This window comes from Eumetopias jubatus, unplaced genomic scaffold (assembly GCF_037043125.1).
Source record: "Eumetopias jubatus isolate StellerSeaLion01/CBP00866 unplaced genomic scaffold, mEumJub1_p1.0 scaffold_8, whole genome shotgun sequence".
In the NCBI taxonomy this organism is placed as follows: domain Eukaryota; kingdom Metazoa; phylum Chordata; class Mammalia; order Carnivora; family Otariidae; genus Eumetopias; species Eumetopias jubatus.
The window spans coordinates 51,164,376-51,191,714 of record NW_028274814.1 but is presented as its reverse complement, the minus strand read 5'-3'; the positions used below and the strand labels follow the sequence as shown (position 1 = coordinate 51,191,714).

The 27,339-nt window shown below is 43.2% G+C and overlaps 1 protein-coding gene and 1 long non-coding RNA gene across 2 annotated transcripts in view; one reads left to right on the top strand and one right to left on the bottom strand.

Moving 5' to 3' along the window:
* Nucleotides 1-3,543, bottom strand: part of LOC114221650 (uncharacterized) — a 31,926-nt gene extending 28,383 nt beyond the window's left edge. The window contains exon 1 of the long non-coding RNA XR_015768831.1: nucleotides 3,358-3,543. This is a non-coding gene — a long non-coding RNA (uncharacterized LOC114221650). The remainder of the gene's footprint in view (nucleotides 1-3,357) is intronic.
* Nucleotides 3,544-12,116: 8,573 nt separating this feature from the next.
* PLBD1 (phospholipase B domain containing 1) overlaps nucleotides 12,117-27,339 on the top strand; it is a 53,818-nt gene continuing 38,595 nt past the window's right edge. Inside the window, exons 1-2 of the mRNA XM_028119684.2 lie at nucleotides 12,117-12,511; nucleotides 22,869-23,088. Coding sequence (XP_027975485.1) covers nucleotides 12,391-12,511; nucleotides 22,869-23,088 — 341 coding nt within the window. The 5' untranslated portion in view covers nucleotides 12,117-12,390. The remainder of the gene's footprint in view (nucleotides 12,512-22,868; nucleotides 23,089-27,339) is intronic.

Genomic DNA, 27,339 nt, shown 5'->3' with positions numbered 1-27,339 from the left:
AAAATTTGACATCAATAACATAAAGTGTTTGGGGAAGAGACACAAAAGTAAAGAGTCTTGTGACTGAAGTTAAGTTTTTATCAACTTAAAATAGAGTGTTAAAAGTGTAAAAAGTCTTATGTAAACCCCATGGTAATTACAAAGAAAATGCCTACAGAAATACACAAAACACACAAAAGAGAGGCACCTGGGTGGCTCACTCGATTGAGCATCTGACTCTTGATTTTAGCTTGGGTCATGATCTCAGGGTCATGGGATCGAGCTCCTTGTCAGGCTCCATGTTGGATGTGGAGCCTGCTTAGGGTTCTCTCTCTCCCTCTGCCTCTACCCCTCCCCCTCCTCACTCACACTCTCTCTCTCTGAAAAGAAAGAAAGAAAGAAGAAAGAAAGAAAGAAAGAAAGAAAGAAAGAAAGAAAGAAAGAAAGAAAGAAAGAAAGAAAGAGAGAGAGAGAGAAAGAAAGAAAGAAAGAAAGAAAGAAAGAAAGAAAGAAAGGAAGGAAAGAAAGAAAACACAAAAGAAAGTGAGAAAATGAGAAAGCAATCAAAGCATGTTACTGCAAATAATAATAATAAAAAAAAATCAATGAAGCCCAAAGGAAGACAGCAAGAGAGAAAGGACATGACAAAAGAGCTACAAGACAGATATTCAACAATTAATAAAATGGCAATAGGAAGAACTTCTCTCTTTACTTTAAAGTAAATACATTAAAAACCCCGATCAAAACACATAGAGTGGTTGAAAGGACAAAAAAAAAAAAAATGTTTTTTTCTTCAAGACCTGACTTTATGCTGCCAATAAGGAACTCACTTTAGATTTAAGGACACACAGAGGCTGAAAGGAAGGGCTGAAAAGATACTGAACAAAATATGAGCAAACTAAATCAACAGCGTATTAAAAGGATCATACCCTTGACCAAGTAGGAATTTTCCCTAGGATGCAAGTTCAGTTGAATATAAGCAAATTAATCAATGTGATACATCACATTAACAGGGTAAATGAAAAAAATACCTGATCATCTCAATAGGTGCAGAAAATGCATTTGACAAAATTCAACATACTCTCATGATTAAAAACTTGCAACAAAGTAGAAATAGAAGGAAATTACATAACAAAGGCTCTATATGAAAAGCTCACAGCTAACGTCATATTCAACAATGAAAAACTGAAACTCTTCCTCTAAGGTCAGGAACAAGACAAGGATGCCCACCCTTGCCACTTTTTTTTTCTTAAGATTTTATTTATTTGAGAGAGAGAGAGAGAGCATGAGCAGAGGGAGGGGCAGAGGGAAAGGGTGAGGAAGAGAATCTCAAGCAGACTCCGTGCTGGGTGTGAAGCCTGACACCAGGCTTAATCTCACAACCCAGAGATCATGACCTGAGCAGAAACCAAGAGTCGGTTGCTGAGCTGACTGAGCCACCCAGGCTCCCCTACGCTGCATTTTAGATGTATAAATTGTATTTTCCATGGTTATATTGTAGAGGAGGAAAAACTTTTCCTTGACCACCTGAGTCTGAAAATTAAACTGAGAAAGACAGATTAATAGGAGAAAAGCACACAAATTTTGTTGAATATGTACATGGAAGCCTTCACAAAAGAATGAAGAACCCAAAGAAGTGACCAGAACAGGAAGCTTTTATAACTATTGGACAAAGAAACAGTGAATTTGTGAACAGTTGATAAGACAAAGGGGTTTAGAACTAGGACTAGGTGGTCCTTATCTTTCTTACCTAAGAGTTAGTTTAACAAGGTTTGTTTGCAGATTCTTCTGGTGCTCTCTCTGTACCAATAAAAGTCTGTTGCCAGTAAAAGGATTTATTTCCTGCCTTCACGCAGAAAAGGAGGCCCTTTTTCTATCTTTATGGCTTCTTAATTGCCTTCAGCTCAAAATAATTTTTATTTCAAAGAGGCCTGTTTTGGGGTAACATTCTGGTTTCCTTAAGTATATTTCAGTTTGTATATTGGAATACAATAAAGTAAAAAAAACAAATTAAAACTAAAAAGATATTTTTCTACTGAGATTAGCTCCCATCTAAAGGTTAGTTTGAATTCTAAAAGGAATACAATTGGCAACATTTGTATACACAGAATTTTACAGGAATTGGGAATAGAAAACCCCTTTATAAAAAGAAAAAAAAAGGTAACACTTATAAGTACTTCACCTGTACCAGTTTATTTCATAATTGTATGACATTAGGAATGATGATAGGTTCTTTGGATGGCTAGGGGGAACTTGAATCTTCTGGGAAGTTTTGAAAATCCCAGTCCAGGTAAGATCAGATTGATAGGGGGGCGTGAAGCAAACATGAGCATTTTGAAAATGCTTCCTAGATGCTTTATACACCCAACTGTTGCTTTTGGCACTGGAGAGGCTTTGAAAAAGAGTGTAACAGTGGGTCAAAAAATAACATGAATGGAACTGTTAATCAATACGTTCATTTAAAGTGAGAAAGCTTGATCTAAAATATATTTTATGTTTCAAAGTATACAATAGCCAATTTAAAACTCTGGATTCTAGTTACAGTCTATTTAGAGGATTTGTTCAGTGAGGACACCTTCAAATATTTTAACTTTTTTATATAAAATGAGATTTCCTATGGATATTTTAAAATAAAATATAATTTTTAGCTGAGAAAACTTCTGGTCATGACAATTTTCAAAAAATACCAACATGGGGGAAAAATCACCCCAAATCCTACAATACAGAAACATCCATTATAATACACTCACATAATTCTTTCCTTTGCTTAGCTGGCTTCCCCTACCCCACCCCCATTTAAAAATTGTATCCATTTGGACATATAACAACTTACATACAAATATGCATGCAGTGAAACAAATTCAGTTTCTGATAGGACTGGCAGTTGAGGCCCATCCTTCTCACCACTGGCAATTGAGGCCCATCCTTCTCCCAGACACACTTCCATTTCATTAAACTTGCAAAAGCAGGTCCCTTGTATTAAACTGTTTCATTTTTGGACTCTGCTCATAGCATGACGGTGGGGTTTTACCATATGATGCATTTTATCTTCACAGTGTCAATGCAATTTGCCCCTCCGGGCAGTTTGTATTTAGTGAAGGCCATGCTGACACGGAAATCATTCTCTTCACCCCATCCCCTTCTCCATGGCTCCTGCTGTCATCTGGGCATCAAAACAATGATCTAATGGCCCCAAATCTCACAAACTCCTTGAAATTCTCTTTTTCTGCCTGTCTAAAGCCCCTTCTCTTCCAAGAGCTCAAATCAAGTTAACAAGGCAGGCAAGTTATGGTGGAGATGCCATGCTTTTCTCCCTCTCCCTTCTTCCTTCTCCCCACCCACTCTGCTTTCCCCCAAGTGCCCACAACACAAACCTACCTCTCCAGTTTTCTTCCTCAATACGAACCAACTTACGCAGATGGCTATCTATAGGCTCATGCATGCATCAGACACATCCAAACATGAATTCTGGTTTCACTCAGCCAAAGATCCCACACTACCTAAGCATAGTTAGGAAGATCATTCTCTAGAAGATAAACAGTAAGAGGATGGGCTCCGGGACTGTTAATAGATTGCCCCTGAGTCACTTGTTTTTCATAGCCGATTTTTAAAAGCATGACTCATTATTCAAGAGGAGTTAACAGGATGTAGAAAATCATTGCTCAATTTATTTGGCAATGAAGATGGCCATTATGGTTTTTATGCAACTTTGCTTCTGTTATGTAATTCTTGTTCACATAGTCTTCCAACCAAGTTGCTGGGTAGCAAGCGCTGAGCAGAAAATCACCTACAAGGGCTTTAAATGGTTATCAATCACAGCGAGGAATCAATCTACCCTGTGCAATGAAGCATGCAGCCTGAGAAATGCACCTGTGTCACAGTGCAAGAAGAGGAAGCAGAAAGAAAATGATGTGGAATGTTGGGGTTTGGGAGGAAACAGTCAAGAAAGAATTCTTAGACATCTTCAGTGCAAAAAGGGTGGTTTTGTTAAAACATGGGGACAAGACCCATGGGCAGAAAGAACTACCCTGGGGTTGTGAGGAGTGACGGATTATAGACTTTCAATTTGGGAGGGGGTTAGGGATAGTGTTAGTCTCTCAGGAATTTGGAAGCAAGGTTTCCAGGACCTTGAGGGGCTAGCAGCTGTTAGGATAAGGTTGCTAACTGCTGTCTAGTAAACCATGAGTCATGAGACCCTTTAGATGAATATCAGTGGGCCATATGCTTGGAAGATGAATGCTAACATATATCTTGGTGAGGGGAAGGTAGAGATAAAGGAAGTTTCCAAAGGGATTTTTTTTTTCTGGACAGCTTATAATTTTTATTTTAGGCAATATGTTTAATAGAGATACTGAGGATGACAGCAAAAGATGGGGCAGGGAGAATAAGCGAGAGGTGGTGTCTGAAGGATTCACCTTTGCAGAGTTGGAAGCGGTCCTTCCCAGTAGAAAGCTTGGAGCTGGGGAGGCCTAGGTTTGATTCTGGCTTTACTCCCCCTCCAGGCACTTGGGAAACAAAAATGAACAAAATCAACATTGCTGCTATAAACACTGGGGTGCACATACTCCTTCGGATCACTACATTTGTATCTTCGGGGTAAATACCCAGTAATGCAATTGCTGGGTCATACGGTAGCTCTATTTTCAACTTTTTGAGGAACCTCCATACTGTTTTCCAGAGGGGCTGCACCAGCTTGCATTCCCACCAACAGTGTAGGAGGGTTCCCCTTTATCCGCATCCCCGCCAACATCTGTCGTTTCCTGACTTGTTAATTTTAGCCATTCTGACTGGTGTGAGGTGGTATCTCATTGAGGTTTTGATTTGGATTTCCCCGATGCCGAGCCATGTTGAGCACTTTTTCATGTGTCTGTTGGCCATTTGGATGTCTTCTTTGGAAAAATGTCTGTTCATGTCTTCTGCTCATTTCTTGATTGGATTATTTGTTCTTTGGGTGTTGAGTTTGATAAATTCTTTATAGATTTTGGATACTAGCCCTCCAAAGGGATTTTTATATGTTAGAGAAGATGTACAGGATCCTGGAGGTCGGACCAAAGTTTGCCTTCGCCCTTAGCGAAGTATTAACAATCGAGGCAGTTGAGTTCCTGGAGGAAGGTTACCCTACCTGTCTTAAGTACTTGTCAGTGGGCTGCGAAGGAAATTTAATATTTTTTCTATATTTCTTTTGCCTTTGTTCTCCACTTGAGAAAATATAGTCCTGCCAGTGGAAGCACTGAGCCCAAGCTGCCCCTAAGTTGCAGAATCCAGCTGAGAACACAGGCAGTTTGATTCTGAATTTGGGATCTTGAATCACCAAACTGGGTGAAAGATGTCCCTCTTGATGGTTATTTTATGTCTTCCCCATAATTTTGACTTGTCAGTCAGTTGAAGTACATCAAAGTAATTTTTTCAAAAATGATTGATAAAAGTTCTATTTTCTGAGTCCTCGAAAATGTGTTACCTTAATACATGAACCAAAATTAACACAGTGTAAAATTTCGTGGTCACAAACTTTTCTCTTTTCAAAAACATGTAGATGATTCTCCAGTGGCAAAGTTAATCTGATTTTTAATGTTCTGTAGGTAACATCCCCTCCCACCATAGAATGTCCACTGTTTCTGTGTTTGTTTTTGCTTCTATACCAATTCAGAACCTACTATTTTCTTAGTAGGTGGTATGCAGTTACCCCCAAGGAGAGAACATTCTTTTTAAGAGAAAACTCTGATAAGCCTGAAATGTGGTCTGGCCTCAGCGGCAGTAGACTGATGGATTGAGGCTTGAGAGAATCTGTTTTAAGACAAGGAATCTGCTGGCTGCTGAGAGAGGACAGGGAAGTAGTACCCAGAGTTTGGGTATTGGAGGTAGCATGGGAAAGGAGATTCTGAAGATGTAAACCAGCTAGGAAGTGTTTTAAAAAGAGAGAGAGAGAGAGAGAGAGAGAGAAAACAACCTCAAAATGGAGTCACTTGTGCTGAGCCCCACATCAGTAAACCATAACTTAATATCCACTCTAAGCTTCTCCAGAGATGGTGATTTTTAACCAGTCAACCTGGAATTACCAGGTCAGTACTAGTGAGGCAATCCCCACTTCTCCTCCCCTCAGGAGGGCAACCTTTCCTGAAACAATGCACTCTATGCAGGAATAATTTCCTTTTCCCATTTCTGCCTTTTTCCCTTTCTGCCTTTATTTTTTTTTTAAAGATTTTATTTATTTGTCTGAGATAGAGAGAGAAAGCATGAGTGCACAAGCAGGGGGAGCAGCAGAGGGAGAAGGAGAAGCAGACTCCGCAATGAGTAGGGAGCCCGATGCAGGGCTCGATCCCAGGACCCTGGGATCATGACCTGAGCTGAAGGCAGACGCCTAACCAACTGAGCCACCCAGGTGTCCCCCCTTTCTGCCTTTAAAAGCCTTTCCTTTTCTACAGCTCAGTGGAGCTCTTTTCTATCTGCTAGATGGGATGCTGCTCAATTCATGAATTGTTGAATAAAGCCAGTTTGATCTTTAAATTTACTCAGTTGAATTTTTATTATTTAACAGAAGCCAATGAACAGCAAACAGGATGTGTTTCCCAACAGAGAGAGTATTCAAATTTCTCTTGGCACCACTCTCAGCCTACAGTTGTCAGAAAATTAATATGTACAATTTATAACTCAATTTCCTGTATCCAGGAGATGCTCATCTAGCATTTACTCAACTAGACTGAAATAGGATCTTTCCCTAGTAACATTTTCTGGAGTTTTGACCTGGCTTAATAATGTTAATTCCCAGCCATTTTAACTGACTAAAATTTTCTTCTTGTTGTCTTTGTTTAAAAATGTCAGTAGCAGCCAGATTTATCAAACATTTATCAAGCATTTTTCATTTATTCATTGTTACATCCATCAGGTTTAAATTCTTTCTTATAACCTGAAAGAAAAGCAGGGACATTTATCGCAGGACTATTTCCCATCTACAGTCAAGGTTAGGCACCACAGAAATGGTTCTGTTTGCAACTGTTTTTATTTGGCATTTATACTTCTGTCTGTAGAATGAAGATGATGCTAAAACATTAACAGTAGAGAAAAAAATAAGTAGAGGAAGCCAGTGGTAACCACTCCAGGATGTAGCCACTTAATTTAGGAAAGAGGCAGAAAAAGAGGTTTAGAAACATTTTGAAGAAAGAGCTGTCAGGCACCAAATTACATCCTTAAACAATGCAGAAAATGCTCGGCGCCCTGAAAGTATTTAGGAGTGACTTTTTCGGCCTCTTTGGAAGGAAAAGTGGGGATAAAATGCCTATCAGCAGGGTAAAAAGTTCATGTTTGTCATCTGTAGAAAAAATAATAACAAGCCACTGAATCAGTATTCAACTTGTACAGAAACTTCTCTCTTATCTCTCGTCTCTTGCTGTCCACCTCACCCGCATGCCATGACCCTAAAGCTAAGACATGTCAGTGACCTTACTTACTAAAATCACTGACCGGGACAGCCCCTCTTTTGTGTACCCAATTTACAAGACACTTGCAGTCTGGAAATTATAATGGGTGGCAGCTTATATAAAGGGCAGGCAAGTGAGTAGAAGAAAGGATGGGCAAACAGTACAGAACTGTGTTCTAAGCAATCAAAATGAGCTCTACAGGCATCAAGCCCAAGCCCAGGATTTCTGGGGAATATCTGCCCTTTCTTTGGTTCTGTAGCAATTTAAACTCTCTATTCTGACACCTATAGACCAATTGGTAAGTTTAACAACCAACACAACCTACACACAACGATGGAGGGAAAGAATACCAAAGAAAAATTAGTTATAGACGTAAATATACAGAATAGTTGGATCATAAGCTAAAACATTACCCTACACATTTTTCTTCTGAGAAACTGTTTAATCTAGTAAACCTTCCATCACTCTATTTATTCCAAGAATCTAAGGCTTAATGCTCAAGGGAGGAAAAATGAAAATATTGAAAGATCAAAGAGTAAAACGTGTGGCTGTTGAGGTCTCAAGTAGACATAGACCATAGTCTTCAAAGGCAAAAAATTGTAAGATCTCTGCGTCTGGGAGAGGAAAATATTTTAAAATATTCAAAAACTTGGTTTGGAAAATTGAAAGACACATTGCAATAAAAGGGCAACCGGCTTATTCAAGAATAACACATTGCAATAAGAATTGTAATAATGTTGAATTAGTTCCTACCCAAAGAAGTAAAAAGTCTGAAGAGCTGATAAGAGAATTGCATAGTGGCTTGTTGCAAGGGCCAACACCACCCTTCCCCCCAGGGGGTGAGTCGCCTATTTGATGGGTGGGGTGGTATGTGGAAATATTTGGTAATAGAAACTCAAGACAGGTCTAGAATTACCAGAGCAGAGGAGATGATGTTTAAGGTTTCCAGAATGTAGCTCCTGATCTTGGAAACCTTGTAAGGGAGTTATATGTCCCCATTTGGACCTGAGTTGTACAGTAGCGGCTGGGGGAAGGGTCTGGGGAGGTGAACACGTGGATAAGCTCACTGATTGACACACTAGACTAGAGTATCTATGAGTCCCTACTGCCACACTGCAGGGATCAGAGAGACCTGAGAATGAACCAAAGGACCCAATGGAAAATCCAGGTTGGGCTGGTGAAGTTGCCAATGGTACCGGAAACAGCTAGCTGCCTACTAAAAATCTTGTTTCCCTATGGAGAGGTGATGTTCCAGCCACTGGCCACATTTCCCAGCATCTCTGGAATATAAATATGGCAAAATGTCTAGATATTGCCAATGGAATACGAGCAAAAATGGTTAAAAAGAAGGAGTGTGTTCCCCATACACTTTCCCCTTCTTCTGGCTGAAAGAAAAGACTCCAAGGTCCTGGGGTCCTGGTTTCTGCATCCAGTTTGCCAACCATAATGAATTCACAAGGCATACCTAGAATATCTTAAATATTCACAGGAAATAGTAATATCAGTAGAACACACCATAATGAACTTTGAAGGGTATATTTGGGATATCATAGATTTTTGAAGAAAACATAGTGCTGTCCCAGGACATGGAACAAACTACTATTATTAAATTGTTTTTGGCCCTAACTACTAAATAAAAGGAACCATCAGATATTTCTTTTGGTCTGCAGCCCCAAGAACATATGACTGAGACTCTAGGGACACTGTTTACCAAGAAAGTTTGGGAACATCTGCCTTAGGGCATGGTGGAACCACAAGATGAAAGGAAGCGGGGCTTCTACATTTCTAAATGAAGGAAAGCCACATACATATTACGAACTCATGCATCGAACAGAGATATGAGCTGGACATAAACTTCGGTTGTATTAACCCACTGAATTTTTGGAGTTTGTCATAGTAGCTAGTATGACCCTAACTAAAAAAAAAAAAAAAGAATCTAGACCCAAGGCCAAGAACCACCGATAAAAGACCGGAAGAGATAAACCACATGTCAGTGGAGACCACCAAGCAAGAGGATGACTCACAGAGTAGATAGACGCCTCTTATCCAGCCCCAGGCCAATGCATAGGCCCCCCAAAACCAAGGTCAATGTCAAGGAAATGGGAAGATATGGAGGAGGCAAAGGATATTAAGGACTTGACCCAAATGAGACTGAGGTATCTAAAATTTGACACCCTAAAATCTCTACCACCCGTGGACAAGTGTTTGAATGCTAAGTATACCTTTTGAAAAAGAAATAGATTGACATTATGTACATTTCGTTCTGGACCTGTAACATTTGAATCCATCATAGATAGGTCACAGCAAGAAAAGAAATACAGAGGTCACTGTCTCTGTTTCTATAACTGGTCGCCCAGCTATATCCTGGGGCCAACATCTCAGCTGGTTGGGGTTGTGTATCTATTGGGCCGAAGAGCCCTAGTCCCTGGTGGTGCTGCTGAGGTGAGGAGCCAACACATTCACTAATCATTTTGGTAGGCCATGGTGAGACCAGAAACTTCCCTGAGCTCCTTCAACCACTCCCTCCTACTACTGTGTAGCTGTATTTCCATTCCGTTGTCAAGCTCAATCACTCTAACCAGCACTATAATCCTATTCATGCCCATTTTTTTTTTTTTTCCCGAAGAAGTCCAGTGAAGACCAGGCAGCAATTTCAAATTCCAATTCAATGAAACTACTATTGTGGCTCTTGGTGGAAACATGCTTCTTCCCTGGCTCACTGAAACTTCTAAACCAGGAGAGTCCAGATCCAGGAAAAAGTAGTATCAGGAATAAGGTAATGAATGGATGGTAAGCAGCCCCAAACCACACACGTCTAACTAGAAAAGTGATAAAACCATTTCTTAGTCCACATCTTCTGTGGCCCTCCTCCCCTCAGCTTTGGTGTGAGTTTTGCTGCTCATTTCCCTCCCAGACTTGTAAACCCCACCAATTTAAAGAAGGCAAGATTTATCATCATCCAATCCAGTGATTCTCAGCTGAGGACAATTTTGCCCCTTATGGGAACATTGGGTAGTGTTGAAGTCATTTGAAATAGTCACAACTTGGAGAGAGGGGTGATAACTGGCATTTAGTGGATACTGGCCAGTGGATGCACAGGACAACCCCCCACAACAAAGAATTGTATGGGCCAAAATGTTGCAATGCTGAGTGAGAAACCCTGATCGAATGAATTTGTCTATTTGCATAATTTGCTTCTCCCACTGGAATACAAGCTTTGTGAGAACAGGGGCTTTGTCCATCTTGTTTATTACTCTATGTCTGGAACATGAAGTCAACAAATATTTGATGACTACATAAGAGATGAATGAGTGCCTCATAGCTCACATCAGGTATTTTTATATACATGCTCACATCCAAACACTTGGCTCCTTGGATTGGAAGGGTTAGTAATGGTAGAAGGTAGCATGACTTAAATATCTGGGGTGGCACAACTTCTTTGAATGTCCTAATATAGCTCTCTTCCCAACATGATTTTCCTTCACTTTAATTTTCTTTTTTTTTTTATTTTTTAAAGATTTTATTTATTTATTTGAGAGAGAGAGAATGAGAGATAGAGAGCACGAGAGGGAAGAGGGTCAGAGGGAGAAGCAGACTCCCCGCCGAGCAGGGAGCCCGATGTGGGACTCGATCCTGGGACTCCAGGATCATGACCTGAGCTGAAGGCAGTCGCTTAACCAACTGAGCCACCCAGGCACCCCTTCACTTTAATTTTCTAACTTGAAGAAAAATGTGCAGTTTTTACAATGTCCTCAGTTCCTTCATTCATTAAGTGATATCATCATCCAGACACTGTAATAGGTGCTGTCTCCACACAAAATGACTTAGGACTTGTGTTCAACAATTTGCCCAGAAATTCCATGTAATTGTTCTAGATCTTTTCCAACAATTATAAATCTCTTTCGCCCTCTGGGAAAAGTGCTTCTCCTCCCTTTCCATCTCCCCTTGACACTTCAGTTAAGCTTGGAAGAAAGACCAGGAGAGAAGAGTGGGGTGCCTAGCCCCCCTGCTCTGTAGTAGTGGCTGGTCCCGTCCTGGGTCCTGGGTTCCCACGCTGTACCTTCGCCATAGCCCTATGACAGCACTAATGGGGCACCTGTTTATTTATACCGCTCTGTCCCCTCCCACCTGCGGGAGGTCATGCTTTCGATGGTCTTCATATCCCTGGCACCTGGCACACAAGATGGGCTCAATAAATGCTTATTGGAAAAAAAAAAAATGCCTTTGGCCTACTTCACAATGTCACCTAGGGCACGCTCTGCCAACTTCACAATGTCACCCAAGGCATAGTTTTGCCTACTTCACAATGTCAACCTACCCAGCACAGAAATGGGGACTTCGCAGGGGCTCAGAAATAGATCTAGTTTCAGCTCCGTCTGAATCAGTCTTGTGGTGGCTCCGGCCAATGAAGAGAAAAGCAAAGGCTGGGAAGTCTTGGGCTACAGCAAATGGATTTAGGTTACACAGCCTGAGATGGAGGAGCAGTAATCACTGAGGGATAAGGGACCCGTGAAGCCCACTGCAGAGTGGCCAAGAACCAGAGCTGCGCGTAGGCAGGGGCATGCATGTCACCGCTGCTCAGGGTGCCTCATCCCCGCCGATACAGACGAGTGGCCCAGTGGCCGACCCTGGCGACAGAGGCTAGCGGTGTTGACGCGAACGGGTTTGCTCAAACCTGGGGCCGCAAAACTGCCCGACGAGCGCGGACAAAGTGGCACGTGTCCTCGCCGGATCGCAGAAGCGCAGCTGGGGAACTTTTCTCAGCCCAGCCCCCAGGGTGCTAGAGGGTCAGAAAGGACCCGCCTTGCCCAGCGGGGCGAAGGTTGTTCCCAAGGCCACGTGAGGCTTCCTCGCCCCTAAAAGCCCTAAACCGGCAGGGCTAATGGCAGAGTAAGGACGCCCAGACATCGGACACGCTGCGCCCCGCTGCCGGCTCGAGAGCCGCTCCAGCAACAGCTACCTCGTCCAACCCAGGGGAGGTCGCGGCCGCCGAGCCATGCCCCCCCGCAGCCGGGACGGACACCCCGCGCGGCCCGCGCCGCCCACCCCGTCGCCCCCGCCGCTGCTGCTGCCGCTGCTGCTTTTGGTGGCCGCCGCGGTGCCGCCGAGCCTGGCAGGTGAGCCGTGCGCGCCCGCACGACCCGGGGAGGGCGAGTCTGGAGAGAGACAGGGCCCTCGGCGCCCGCCTGGCCCGCGCTGCGCCCGCCGCCGCTGCTCCGTGCGCTCCCGCCTGCGCCCCGGCTCGGCCAGGTGGACCGCCGGCGGGTGGCGGGGCCGGCGTTCCGGGTGGACGCGGCGGGCCGCGCGTCTGCGGGGGAGGCGGCACGGACCCGGCTCGCTCCCGCGCCGCCGTAGCTCGGGGACGGTCCCCGGGAGGGGCAGGGGCGGCCCCCGGGAGGGGCAGGGGCCGTGCGGCTGCGAACTTAAGAAGTGTGGGCCAGAATTCTTGGCGAACGAATCAGTGCGCTACGGCGCGACTCTTGGCTTGCGGAGCCTCGACTGGTCCGAAAAGCCAGCCAAAGGACATCTAAATATATTTATTCACATCACAGAGGGATGATTCCGGGCTGTCAGTTTGTTTGTTTGTTTGTTTCCCTTAACTGCCAATGAGTTTGGTTTAAAATAAGTGCAGCCTGGTATTGTCAGCTTGATACGGGCCAGGCAGCGTGCTAAAGGGCTTTTCATACAGTGCTTACTGTAACTCTAAATAGGACTTTTATCCCCATTCTACAGAACATTCGAAATTGAAATTGTGAAGGCAGAGCTGAATTGCCAAACTGTATTTACTTAACTACTTCCCTCTTCGTAAAACAGGTTCTATCCCTACAAAAAAAAAAAAAAAGTCCTGGATTTGTCAGTTTTCTTCCCAGTGGATAAGAGCAAGATTAACCAAACAAACTTGTGGAAAGACTTCAACAGTAATCTTAAGAGAGGATTAAGTTTGTTTTACTTCCTCAGCCCTTTTCTGTGCTGACTTTGTGCAAGAATAGGGTGGGGTTCAGGAGAGGGAACCCCTTCCCAAAGAGTGTCCAGATTCTTACTACACCACCTGCCATCAACAAGTAACCGCAATTAGCAGATTTGAAGGCCTTCGCTTTCGCAACTTGCCTGCTTACCACTCTTAAATCTTTCCGGTCTTTGAAACTGCCTGGGCCTCTGGGATCCATCTGAAGGCATGCACTCCTAGACTCTTGACTCTGGATTTACCTGCACATTCTGTTCCTTGCCTGCCCTGTGGAGGGGGTTTTCCGGCCACCCTTTTAGCCCAGGGAGCCTGCTCCTTCAGACATACCCGGGACAGGCTAGGAAGTGCTCCTGAAACGGAAATGGCTGTGTCCGGAATGTTGAATGAAACCCTCTAACTTTTCTGTTCTTTCTGATTGTGTGGATTGTTTTAAATGTTCCTTAGATGAAGGGGACAGACTTAGGAGTGAGGTGGAGATACTGTTTTTCTGAAGATGAGTCACTGTTCATTCAAGAAGAGAACACCTGGCAAGAAACAACTGCTTAAATTGAGTTCCCCCAGATACTCAGCTGATTCCAGGCCAGTGTGGTCAGGAGTCAAGGTAAAGACTGAGGGCATTTCTGTGGCCAGTGATCCTGACAGCACAGGGCTGGGCAATCCAGAAAAGACTTCTTATGGCCTTGGGGAACAGCTGGTGAAGCCCACGCCACTCTTTCAAACAGTCGTGAGCTCTGTCTCCTTTGTTGCACCCATAGTAACCTGTTTTCCAGGGCAACTTTTGGCTCTTTGTTTTACCCTTCTACTAGACTGCCAACAACATGCGGGCAGAGAACAGGGCCTTTGCCACTTCTTGCTTGTCATGTTTTCTCTGAAGTGCCCAGCTCCGTACTCTGAATTTAACCGGTACCCAACACACACCAAAGGGACTGCATTTTCATCTCCCTGGAATGATCTTTGTATCTACCAGTGTGCACCTATGAATCAAAAAACAACTTCTTTAATTTTTAAAGGTTACTTTGAAGTTTCAATTTTCCAGAAATATCGGCCAACAATTGTACATTCCTCCCAACCTGTCTTTCAAACTAGTATGGACTTCAGACATATAATAGCACTGCCTTTATCCTTCCAGACTGGAAAGCCCCATATTTGTTCTTAGGATGTCTTCTTTAATTTTTCTTGGTGGTGTGTATCGTGAAGTCACATCACTAGGGAAAGAGATGGGTTGGTTACCCAGAGACTTACAAGGTGCCATGTGCCTTGGAGAAAACTGGTTCCAAATCTGGCCCCTGGACTTGCAGGGCTAGATTCTAGAAATGCATACCTTCCCGTGCTCCAGAGCCAATCAGATACAAAGAAGCTGATTCACCCTGATATACATGGAAGTCTATTCACCAAAACACCAATAATGAATTTTAGTAGACAGGACATTTGCATAGCCTGCCCCAGCCACTTTCTTGTAACCAAATTACACAAGATAGATCACATCAGGGATTCTCAGGCTGGAGGCTTGCTTGATTTGCTTCCTAGGAGGACTGATGCTCTTTCAGTTAGCCTCTGGGTGCTCATACTGGATGGTGCTCCCTAGCACAGCTGGTCCTTGACTCTGGGACACTGCTTTTTCCTTGCTCCCATGGCTCACCAGTGCCCACTGGAGACTAACACTTTGCCTCTCTGGATAGGCCAGTACCCTTATGTGGTTGTGGAGGAGTTTGCCGACCTGGGAGTTGTTCAGTCTCCTTAAGGTGACTTGGTAGACCTTTGGTGGAGGCTGTTCTCAGTTGATCCTTTGACTTGGAGGGCATTCTCATTTCCAAATTCACTTTGAGGTGGTGGTTCATTCTTTCTGCGGCAGTTCATTTTTGGAAGTCTATACTAGAGAGTTAGGATGGAATTCCAGAAACAGAAAGCATGGAGCCTGACTGCCTGTGTTTGAATCCTGGCTCCAGTACTTACTGGGTGACCTTCAGCCAGTTACCTACTATCCCTACACCTCAGTTCCTCATCTGTAATGTGGGGATTGTAGTATCTGCCTCCCAAGGTGGTTGTGTGGAACAGGGCCTCGTATACAGTAGGGGCTGTATAATTGAGTGACCGTTATTATTGACCATTGGAGTTGCTTTTTCTCTGGAAAGGCAGCACGGATCTTTGGATAAGGCAACCAGGACTGCAGATGATAATCTTTGTGCTGTGAAGTAATAACTTGTTATAAAAGCAGGATTTTTCCTTAATTGTGGCCCAGCATTGCAGGGATTTGGAGTACACAACAGCACGTTAAGCCAGTGCTTGGGGAAACAGTGAGCAGAGCCCTAGGTCGCTTTCCTGGGTCACGACTGATTGATTGAAATCACCTTGATTTTTCAAAGTGCGGATTTTATCAATTATGCTCGCGTTAGCATTTCCCAACTCTTCTCAGTCTTTCTGAGCCCCACTAAATCTTCCTACAGCGCATCCTCATTGTCTTAGCGTTTCAGACCCAAAAGAAGTCAGTGCTGTCTATAAACCTGAATATTTTCTCGTGCTCTCCCTCTATCGGTTTGTTTATAAAAATGTATACAAGATAAGTTCCAGAACAATTTCTGGGGGAAGTGCCCATTCATTTTTATCCGTTAAAATTTGTTTCCTAGTCCTTCTAGAAATGTGAATCTGATGGCAAAAATCAAAATCTTTCTCCAGAAGAAAATTTAAAGGATCCTCCTTCAGTCTTTAAATTGAGGTAGAGCATTTAAAAAAAAAAACTTTTCATAATAGATAAACTGCAAATCACGTGAGCTTCAGCTTGGAACTTCTGACATGCAGAACAGAAATTATTGTTTTCACACTTTTTCAGGCATTATTTTAATTTTTGTCACCTGTTATCTTTTGTTTTTGTTTTTTATCCTAAATTATCAAGCATTAACTATTGAGATAGCAAGATAGGTAGGAGCACCAAAAATGGAATGCCTCGCAAAGGATTTATTTTGTTCAACATTTTAAGTTTTGTAAAATGCATTTATGCTTTGTCTTTTTTTTTAATGGAGTAAGTTCCAGTTGCTCCTAAAACTTGTATTTCACAATCACATGAAAATTGCACTTTAAGATGTAGCTAGAAAATTTGTAAATGTTTTTATGTTGTTTCTTTGCAGTACTGCAAAACAGGAACTTACTCAATGGGGTAGCAGATGAAACTAAGAGAGGTAGTGAAAATATGAGGAACCTTTAATCTAAAACTTGAAACTCTGTCTGCACCAACAACAGATACCATGTTACAATCTTCCAGTGGGAAATTGTGAAAGTCTCTTGATTTAGAGCTCGCTCTGAAATGTGCCAGTTAGCCTTGCAAATGAGTTACCATCCCAGCACCTGAGGTAGTGGTGAGTTATTCAAACCAGCATTTGCAAACACAAGATCGCACAATTCAAACCCACAATCGGAAATCAAGAACGAATACACAGAGACTCAATACCGATCTGTGTCCTTCCTAGCTGGTGTGAAAGTTTGGGATTTAGGCAAGAAAACCCAGTTCGGCCCAAAGGAGTCGATACAATGAAAGAACAGATGCCTCCCCCTGATTCTCAAGGAGCTTGTAATTAAATTTTTGAACCACACACATACAAATACATATAACTAAAGAGTGACGGGGATGAGTGAGCAAGGAGCACCGACTGAGAACGGGGCAAAGTTGACTTTCTGTGGATAGGACCTTTAGCAAGAACTCTGATTGAAGCTAGCAGTGCAGACAGAATAGTTCGTTCCGAGGGGGGTGAAGGAAAGGGATCATTCCAGATCCAAGCAAATCTCCAGCATTTTTCTGTATTAGCGTTTTGTTTCTTTGACGCTATTTTTTTTTAAAGCGTCATCCCTTTCTACTTACCTAATACACTGGCCACAGTATGCCGCCCACCTCACATCCTCTCACTGCTGTCTATGTGAGCCTCAGCGTCTGTAATGTGAGGGCCCTCACCCTAGCCACCCTGCAGGGATGCCTTGCCTTCTGCCTCAGGCTTCTCCCGCATCATAACCATTTCACACGGGAGCACCTGCCAACCTGGGAAGAGGGATTTTAACCCCTCATAGGGCAACTTCTGACCAACGCAGGATGGGTGCAGGTAGTTAAATGCTCCTCCTTGCGTCCCTGGGATGGAGTCCTCAAGGGCTTATCTGCACCCTTGTTTGGGCTATCTCAGATGGCACCTTTGAATTAGCTTTCCCTCCTTCCCTGTTTCACTTTCCCCACCCCCCATCCCTGTTCCCAGAATAATACCCCTTTCAGCAAGAGTCCTAGGCTCTGATTTCTGCTGGGAATGAGAGCTGAAACCCTTAGAATGTTGCTGCCTGGAGGTTGTTTGTCACGGATCAGTTATTTTCTTAGTGACTTTGCTGAAGAGTCACAGCAAATCTAAAAACCAGATATCAATTTACCAAGCCCTTTCCAAGAAGGAAGTGGAATGCCAAGGTACACTGAGAGATACGGAGACATTTTGTTCGATGGACATAAAAGAGAAATGCAATTCAAGGATCAGGATCAGAGAAGTGAGGGGCACCTGGGTGGCTCAGTTGGTTAAGCGCCTGCCTTCGGCTCAGGTCATAATCCCAGGGTCCTGGGATTGAGCCCCGCATCGAGCTCCTTGCTCAGCGGGGAGCCTGCTCCTCCCTCTCCCTCTGCCTGCCGCTCCCCCTGCTTGTGCTCTCTCTCTTTCTCTCTCTGTCAAATAAGTAAATAAAATCTTTAAAAAAAAAAAAAGAAAAGGATCAGAGAAATGTCAGCTAAACTCAATCTGAATAGATTAAGTTGTAGTCTTAATTTTTAAAATTTTCTCTCACATATTCTGTGTCTGCCCTCTCAGGTTTCTTCCTCTTTTTCTCTAACTTACTGAATATATTAGATAAAATTACATTGCTCCACGGTAAAAACCATTTACTCTATCATGAATAAAGTGCCCGGAAAAATAGGCTCCAGATATGGGAGACAGTGATTTAGACCACTTACGACTATTTTACAAATTCTAAGACAGGGTTAGGAATTTTTTTTTCCAACTAAAAACAACTCAGAGAAAATATTAGAATACACAAGTAAATTAATTTGGGCGTTTGGGTTTTTATGTTGAGAGAAATATAACAATGAGGAGGCTTCTTCCATCTTTATCTACGCGAGAAAAATACTCTGTTTTTATAAAGTAACATTCCCATTCATTCAACAGATATCTATCAAGTGTGTTGATTTTGAAGACGTTGCTGTTAAAGATTTTTAAATCTTATTTCCCTTTTCGCAAGTCTAGCGGGACATGGCATTTTGCCCCTTGGGCATCTGACCCATTCCCTCAGCCCCTTCCCTGAGCTTGAAGATATAATGACTTGAGTTATTTTAGATCAACTTCTGTGAATGTTCTGATAAACTTCACTTTCATTAGAACACACTCAATTACACTAGACTCATCCCAGAAACAGTACTGTGCCGGGTACGGCACTCCCGGGATATACGGCAGTAAGCAGGACCCGGATCTGCCTTCACAGAGTGTATATAAAGCTAGAGTGTGATTTGAAGTATGTGATCTTGTTCTACCTTTTTGCAGTTAAGCTTTCCACAACATCTGCTTCCTGATATGGAGATTAAAAAAAAAATAGAAAAGTGAAGTGGCTTAAACTGTTAAAGGATTTAAGAAAATCAGAAAGTAGTATGGTACCAAGAAATCCAGAAAGAGTTGATGCATGGAGAAAACATTGAGGGAGGGAGGACATAAGTTAGTTGTGGAGTAAGAAACTCAGATTTTGGCTTAATTCACAAAGCACTTGCTAAATTGGTCAGTTTGTTAGCAGTAAATTTTTATCATTGAATTCTCTTAAGGGAAAAGGACTTTTTTTTTTTTAATGCCTGGAGGCGCACTAATGTCAAAAAAGCACTGATTTGCAGAAGAGTATTATTTGTGGTCAGGAAATTATGTAGTGCCAACAACAGTGAAAACACAGCCTCTGATTGCTTGGATGGAGAGCAAGCCAAGGTTTATGGCAAATGGGGCCGTTGGAAGGGAAGGTGAAGTTAGGGAAGGCCATGGTGTTCAATGAGAAATGCCAAGATTTTGGAGAAGGGAACAAAGCTAAAATTGTGCCATGTGGGTAGAACTGAAAGGAAAGAGCCCGACTAGGCTGTTCACCATGCTTCTTCCCTTCACAGTTTCTGTTCATGACCCTGCCCGCCCCCACCTTGTTGTAGCAATTTGTAGCTACTATGGTTTCTAGTCAGCCATGCTTTCTTCACTTCCCTACAAGACTCACTGCGGGTGAGGTGGAAGAGAATGTGTGCAGAAAGCTGGGGAAAGGCTGAGGCTATGCCACTGTGATCCAAAATCAATTTGGAAGAAGGGACGTTTCTGTGGATGCTACCCACAGTTGTCAAATTGTGGCCAGTTGACTTTATTAACAATTAGACTATTATTTGTCACCAGAAGTCTGTTAAAATATTGTGAACCTACCTCTGTTTATGAACATCATTATTTCCACTTAGCCATTTTTAAAGAAAGCCCACTATTATGGTCATGACTTTGCTCAGAAGTAAATGGACTTTCCTGCTCAGGATCATTCTTTAAGGGTCATAATCAGCTTTAGCTTCTAAGCCTGACCAAATCCCAGCTAATCACCCAGCCCCTTTGGGACAAGGTGCTATGATACTCTAGTATTAAGATTATACCTTTAACACTTATTTGATAGACAATCTTTGCATCTAAAATGAAATAAAATAGGGGCACTGGGTGGCTCAGTCGTTAAGCGTCTGCCTTCGGCTCGGGTCATGATCCCAGGGTCCTGGGATCGAGCCCCACATCGGGCTCCCTGCTCAGCAGGAAGCCTGCTTCTCCCTCTCCCACTCCCCCTGCTTGTGTTCCCTCTCTCGCTGTGTCTCTCTCTGTCAAATAAAAAAATACAATCTTAAAAAATAATAAAATAAAATAAAATGTTGAGTCTATTTTTAATGTTGACAACAGATAACCATATATAAACATTTTATCTGAACTTTTTGGTATCTTAACCACTGAAAATAGAGTATGTCCAAAATTAAACTCCTATTCCCTCCCAGACCTATACCCCATCTGCTCCCTCTCTCGGTAAATGATACAACAACATCCATCCACTGAGTCTCAGTCTCGAACCTGAGAGTCATTCTGGCCTCTTCCCAGCTCTTTGATGACCTGAATGTAAAGTTGGTCTTTAACCTGAGCAGCTGTGCAGTAGTTTCTTAGGCCAAGAAACAAATGCATCACATAACACTTCTTTTCTCCATTTCTTTTTTCCTTTTTTCTCTCTCTTTCTTCCTAAGTCTTCCTAAGATACTTACTGAGTATCTGTGACAGGCTAGGCACTATACTAGTGCTGATTCTTTGGCCTCCAGGAGCTCATAGGCTAGCAGCAGCTGAAGACATGTGAGTTACAGTACAATGTGATAGGCCCAAAAGAAGATGTACCTAGAAGCAAGTTACATTGAGCTTGTAGAGCAAATCAGCCCTCACAAAGGGGGTGCTGCTTCCTGAGTTTTAAGTAGCACTTTTGAGAGAGCTACGTGGTTAACAGGAGAGAAACTCGGGCAGAGGAAATAGCATATGCAAAGTCAGAGGTGTCGAACCAGCTCATGGCAGGTTGGACAGTGGTATAGAATGGCTTCCAGATCACCAAGTGCATGGGGTGGCAGATGAAGCTGCATGGGGTAGGCAGAAAGCAGATTATGAAGGCCAAGAGTGTAAGCTGAAGAATTTTATTTCTAGGAAATGGAAGTCATTGAAGATTTTGGTAGGCAAGTAAACAAATCAGTTTTGCGTTTTAGAAAGGTCACTCTGGCGGAGTATGAAGAATGAATTACAGGTCAAAGGAACCTTGAAAAAGGCCTGTATTACAGTTAAGGTTAGTTGTGATACCGGAAGTGGCAGAGAAAGGTAGAGCTACAGAGGTAGAGACTGGAGGAGAGATGCTTAAGAGGCTTTGATTCAACATGAGTTTACAGGAGAGAGAGGGAGCCTGGATGGGCTTGGGTCTCAGGTGGAAAGATCACAGAGATAGAAAGCAGATGGAGGATGGGTGGGAGAGAATAGGAGTTCTCTTTTGGGTATTTGGAATTTCTTTGGTTTATGGAATCATCCAAGTGGTGTTATCAAGTGTGCTGTTGGGTGTACAAGATAAAGAGGAACCCATGGGGACAAAGAGGAAGACAGCAGGCAGAGGAGGAGGTACAGGAGATTCATGTTGAGCCAGATGCATGGAAGGGAAGACCTTTAAGAACAAGTGCTCATCAGGGTCAAATGCTCTCAGCAGTTCATGTGACAATAGGATTCAAGGACATTATTAGTGACCCAAGAAGAACAGTGTCAGTAGCAGGGTGGGCATGGAGGCCAGCTGCAGCAGGCTGACAGGAGGAAGATGAGGAAGTGGTGTGTGTGTTCCTCTTTCAAAACGATGAGGCCTGGAAATGGGCCAGTCATATTCACAGCTCTCTCACCAGTACCTAGCTGAGCCCTTGACACAGTGTGCCCTATAATATTTGTAATAATTTCATGAGAGGAGTGAGAGATTCTGGCAATGGCCAAATCTGGTCCCAGGATCCAGAGAGAGCTTCTGTGATTGGTTTGCCCTTGGCCACGAGACAATGGAGCATGTCAGTACACTAAAGCAGGGGGGCCACTGCAGGAAGAGATATTAGGGTACAGGAACAAGATACAGGATGGAACAAAGTTCCCAAGGAAAGTGCGAGGAGTCGATCCATAGCATGGGTAGAGGATTGAGGTGAACCAGAAGAGAGAGATGGCTATAGGATTTGTAAGGATGAATTCACAAAATTATCAAGAACTTGAGAGGCTCATAGGTGAGGTTTTTCTCTGCAAGATAAGAATGTAATGTCATGTGTGAAGAATGAGGCAAGAGATGGGCACCTGGGTGGCTCAGATGGTTAAGTGTCTGCCTTCGGCTCAGGTCATGATCCCAGGATCCTGGGATCGAGTCCCGCATCAGGCTCCCTGCTCAGTGGGGAGCCTGCTTCTCCCTCTGCTTCTCTCTCTCTCTGTCTCTCATGAATAAAAAAAAAAAAAAAAGAATGAGGCAAGAGAGATAGGATAAGATGCCTGAGAATATGGATGCTTTGGTCCAACTGACTTGGGGATCAAAAATGTTACGGACCAGGTACATGAACCCTATCCTTGGTTGAAGTAAGAGCTGGGCAAGGGCTCCAGCTCTGGCCTTGCCCAGAATCCCATCTCTAAGGATGAAGCATGTAGACCCACCTCTGTGATGCTCTAATTACCTCCCCCTACCTTTGACCTAGTTCACTGTGCTCTGAGCTTATCCCCCTTGATCAGGCTCTAGCTTTTCCCCACTTAAGAACAAGGACAAACTACAGTGGCAGATTTCCTGATGCTAATAGTGGCAGTTTCCCACTTATAATAGAATGGAATTCTTTAAAAGCAAATGTGTTGCAGTTGTTGGTTACATGGAAAAAAAATGCATTAGCAAATCAGTTAAATGGCATCCTATTATCATTGCTTCTTCTTTTCTTCCAGAAGTCTACTATGCAACCGTGTACTGGATGCCTGCTGAAAAAACAGTGCAAGTCAAAAATGTACTGGACAGGAATGGGGACGCCTATGGCTTTTACAATGACTCTATGAAAACCACAGGCTGGGGCATCCTGGAGATCAGAGCGGGGTATGGTTCTCAGACCCTGAGCAATGAGATCACCATGTTTGTGGCTGGCTTTTTGGAGGGTTACCTCACTGCCCTGTAAGTACTTCAGTCTTCAGTTGTGGTGGAGAACTACCAGGCAACTCTGTCCCTTTCTTTGTCCACCAGTGGCTTTGTCTTCCTGACATTGGACATTAGAACCGGAAAGTAGCTGAGGTCCCTCTCATGGGATAGAAACATGATCAGAATCCCATTTTTACCTCCAATCAGTACCTGCTTTGGAAGGAACAAAGCCCCCAACTGTGGCATTCTTCCATTCTTGTGGCACCTAAAATCTTTCTTTTTGTGAAGCTGTTTTAAAATACAGCTAAGCCATTTTATCCTACTAGCCATTTATTGTCTGGTAGAAAGAAAATGATAGGTGGAGTGACTGAGAAACACAAAACACAGAGGATTCGTTAAATTTAAAATGTAAGAACATTTTTTTCAACAGTCTTAAAACAATACTTTCAAGTGGGCAAAAATTTTAAATTGAAATCCTGATGTCTAATATAAACAGTCCTTCCAGTTCTGTTGTTACTTAATTCTTACATCTTTCCCTGTGTCTTATGAAAATAAGGATGTAGTTAATAATAATGCAATCAGGACACATCCTTTTCTGAGATAAGCTCTTTAAGAAGGTTGCAACTCATTTAATCAAGCCTCATCCCTTCTTTGATATAAAAAGTGTCTTGATGACTTGGCTTTTTTCTTTTATTATCTGTGACCTAGACGCTTGAGGGCAGTTTAACCAAACCCTATTGTGTGCTGTTACCACCTTTGTAAGGCACCTTATTAAGTGCAGTGCCTATCTTAATTTGTTTCTAAGTGCTGGAGATTATATCAAATGTTGAATAACTAGTTCTTGTGTTTTAATATCTCTTTTTTTAATGAACTAGAAATTCCTGTTTTTCTTTTTATACCAAATTTTTGTTACTCTACCATACAGGTCCCCCTAATGGTATACTACTCAGAGATGTATAAAGCTTGCTAAATGGATTAAGATTTTAAAAACATGTTTAGGGGCACTTGGGTGGCTCAGTTGGTTAAACATCCGATTCTTGATTTCGGCTCAAGACACAATCTCAGGGTCATGAGATTGAGCACCCTTTCAGGCTCTGTGCTGGGCGTGGAGCCTGCTTAAGATTCTCTCTCCCTCTCCCTTTGCCCCTCTCTGCACAAAAAAATAAAAAATAAAAAAAGTGTTTAAATTTATATAAATATAAATATATATAATATATAATCTGAACATTTCATCCTTCTCTATAAATCTATGTTTACTGTGTATCTACTAGTTCTGATTGCATTATTTAAATTGAGTTGCAAGTTTAGAGAAATAATTTGGGCTGAAATTGTGTGGCTATAGATACATTAGGTTATCATGAGTGCTATACATAATGGGCCTTTAAGGGAAACTGTGATTTGAGGGAGCAGCTCTAATCTGAGACTGTAGTAAGGATGAGCATGTCTTCTGTGGGTATGGGTATCACAACAGGAGCTTTAGGGAATTTGCCAGAAGGCTTCTGATGAAGGTGGAATGTCTGATATTCTTATGTCTCAGGAAAACATAAATTTTAACATCTCACTTCTAGAGGTAACTTTATCATTTTACCCTTCTTCTTTTTTTTTTTTAAAGATTTTATTGATTTATTTGACAGAGAGAGACACAGCGAGAGAGGGAACACAAGCAGGGGGAGTGGGAGAGGGAGAAGCAGGCTCCCCACTGAGGAGGGAGCCCGATGTGGGGCTCGATCCCAGGCCCCTGGGATCATGACCTGAGCCGAAGGCAGACGCTTAACGACTGAGCCACCCAGGCACCCCTACCCTTATTCTTAATATAAAGCATTGATCTATCCTTGAGTACCTTTACCCATTAACGAAGAAGATCCATAGAAATACGGGTTAATATCAATTCTATTAGTAACTTTTTTTTTTAAAGATTTTATTTATTTGAGAGAGAGAAAGCGAGCGAGAGAGAGCACAATCAGGGTGAAAGGCAGAGGGAGAAGCAGACTCCCCGCTGAGCCGGGAGCCCGACGTGGGACTCAATCCCTGGACTCCGGGATCATGACCTGAGCCACACAGGCAGACGCTCAGCCGACTGAGCCACCCAGGCGCCCTGTTAGTAACTTTTTAAATACTTCTATATTAGAGTAAAATTACTTAAATTTTATTTCTTAAAAGGAAAACAGCTATTATTCAGTAACTGGGTTTTTTTGTTTGTTTACTCTGCATTTTTGCCCAGTCTTTCAAAGAAAATTTGACATGTGTGAGTGTTTTAAGATGAAAACAACTTCCTGGGGTATCTGGGGGGCCTAGTCAGTTGAGCGTCCAACTCTTGCTTTTGGCTCAGGTCATGGTCTCAGGGTTGTGAGATCGAGCCCTCTTTTTTTTGGGCTCTGTGCTGGGTGCGGAGCCTGCTTTAGATTCTCTCTCCCTCTCCCTGTGCCCCTCCCCCCACCACCCACCTGCATGTTCCCTCTCTCACAGAAATAATAAATAAATAAATAAAAACAACTTCCTGCATATTGTGATCCATTTTGAGGATCTGGCAACTGAGTCTTCCCTCCCTTCAGGCCAGTAGTAGCACCTGTGAGCAAATGATCAGGAGTGAGGAAGGGGTGGGTCTAGTAACCTCAGTGAAAAATGGATCATTAAGGTAAAGTTGGGAGACTCTTCTTGGGAACATTTCTGCTGCAGACAACAGCCTGGAAAGAGGGCTTGAATCATAAATACTACAACAGTCCAAAAGGAAGGCACCTCATGGGCCAGAACAGTCAAAGAAGGCTTTGTGGAAGGAGTGAGTTGTGGGTCTGGTGATTGATGGGTGAGAACATTCGGCTTGGCTGGGAAGAAGAAGAAAATAATTCTGGGCAGAAGGAAACAGAACCAAGTACTGAAAAAAGGCAGTGAGTCTGAGATGAGTAAGTTGCATTTACAAATGAGCGAGGGTGGAGTAGAGGCTCCATTGATTAGGCAGAGGGCAACAGGTTTAAAAAGGTAGATGGGGGCCGTATCCTGGAAGGCTTTGGATGGAAGCCTGGCTATTCAGCAGTTGTCATTCTTCATTTCAATCATAGAGTGCTCAGAGGTTTCCTGAATTTGAAAGACAGCGTCTCTGTTTTGTATTCATTACTGACAGTTCAAGGATATCACCTGCACCAGGGATGGGCTTCCCATAGATGCAGTACCAAGAGTCTTGAGAGGACCTCTGCCCTGCAGAGACTTTGATAGATCTCCTGGAACAGAAAATGTTGGTGATCAGGAAGAACCGTGACAAAGAGCCAAAGGGGCTGGATGGAAGAGAGAAGTCAGGTATTTGTATATTTGAAGAAGAAAGAGAAAAAGAGAAAGAGAAAGAGAAGGAGTGGATAAAAAGGGAAAAGAGGAAGGGAGCAAGGGAGGAAAGAAGGAGAACGAAACCAAAAAAGGAAAAGAAAGCATTGCAACCCAAACTGTTGTTAGAAAGACATTTCCCATGAGCACCTCTTAAGAGACTGTCAATCTAATCGCATTCCTGAAAAGTCAAATAAATAGGGAAGATTTCCCAGCTTGCATTGAAAGGACTTACTCTGTGCCTAGCTCAAAGCTCACAATAGTGGGATGTGACCCAGCATGCTTAGAACATCCCTGGCAATGGGCTGGAGAAGAGACAAGAAGAGAGGAGGCCATCGATTTCCTCCCTATGGTCCAGGAGAAGGCTTGTCATATATTCTGACGCCCAAGAGCTCATTTTGAAGGAAGGAGATCTTCGAAATGGAATGGGGAAGCTGGGCTCCCGGTGATAAGAGCTCCAGGAGGGAGACAGAACAGAGGGCATACTGGAAGGATTCAAGGATTGCAACTCCCAGGCTGGAGGCACCGCCAAGGACCTGCTGCAGTTGGCCGCACAGCCGGGCAGCCCACCGACACTCCTGACGGAGCTGTGAGAGGCAGGGTGGCTGCCTCTAAGCAGAGCTATTCGGCATTCTCTGAAGCAAAGCAGAGGAGCTTAAACTGTCAACCCTCGGGAAGCTGTGGCTAGAGTCACAAACCAACAGAGGAGGACTACAAGTCACAGGCAAGGGTTTTGTTTGTGTTTGTTTTCAGCTACACGTGGGCAACTGTCTGAGAAGCAATAGCATCTTCATACACAGACATCAGTTTTTCAATCTAAAACCTATACTCCTGGAGACTGTTACTTGGAGGTGTTTGCAAGGTGTGATTCCACTTACCAAGACACAGCTTTGGAGCAAGAGCATCTGCGGGGGCGCTTGGGCTCAGGTCATGATACCAGGGTCCTGGGATCGAGTCCCACATCGGGCTCCCTGC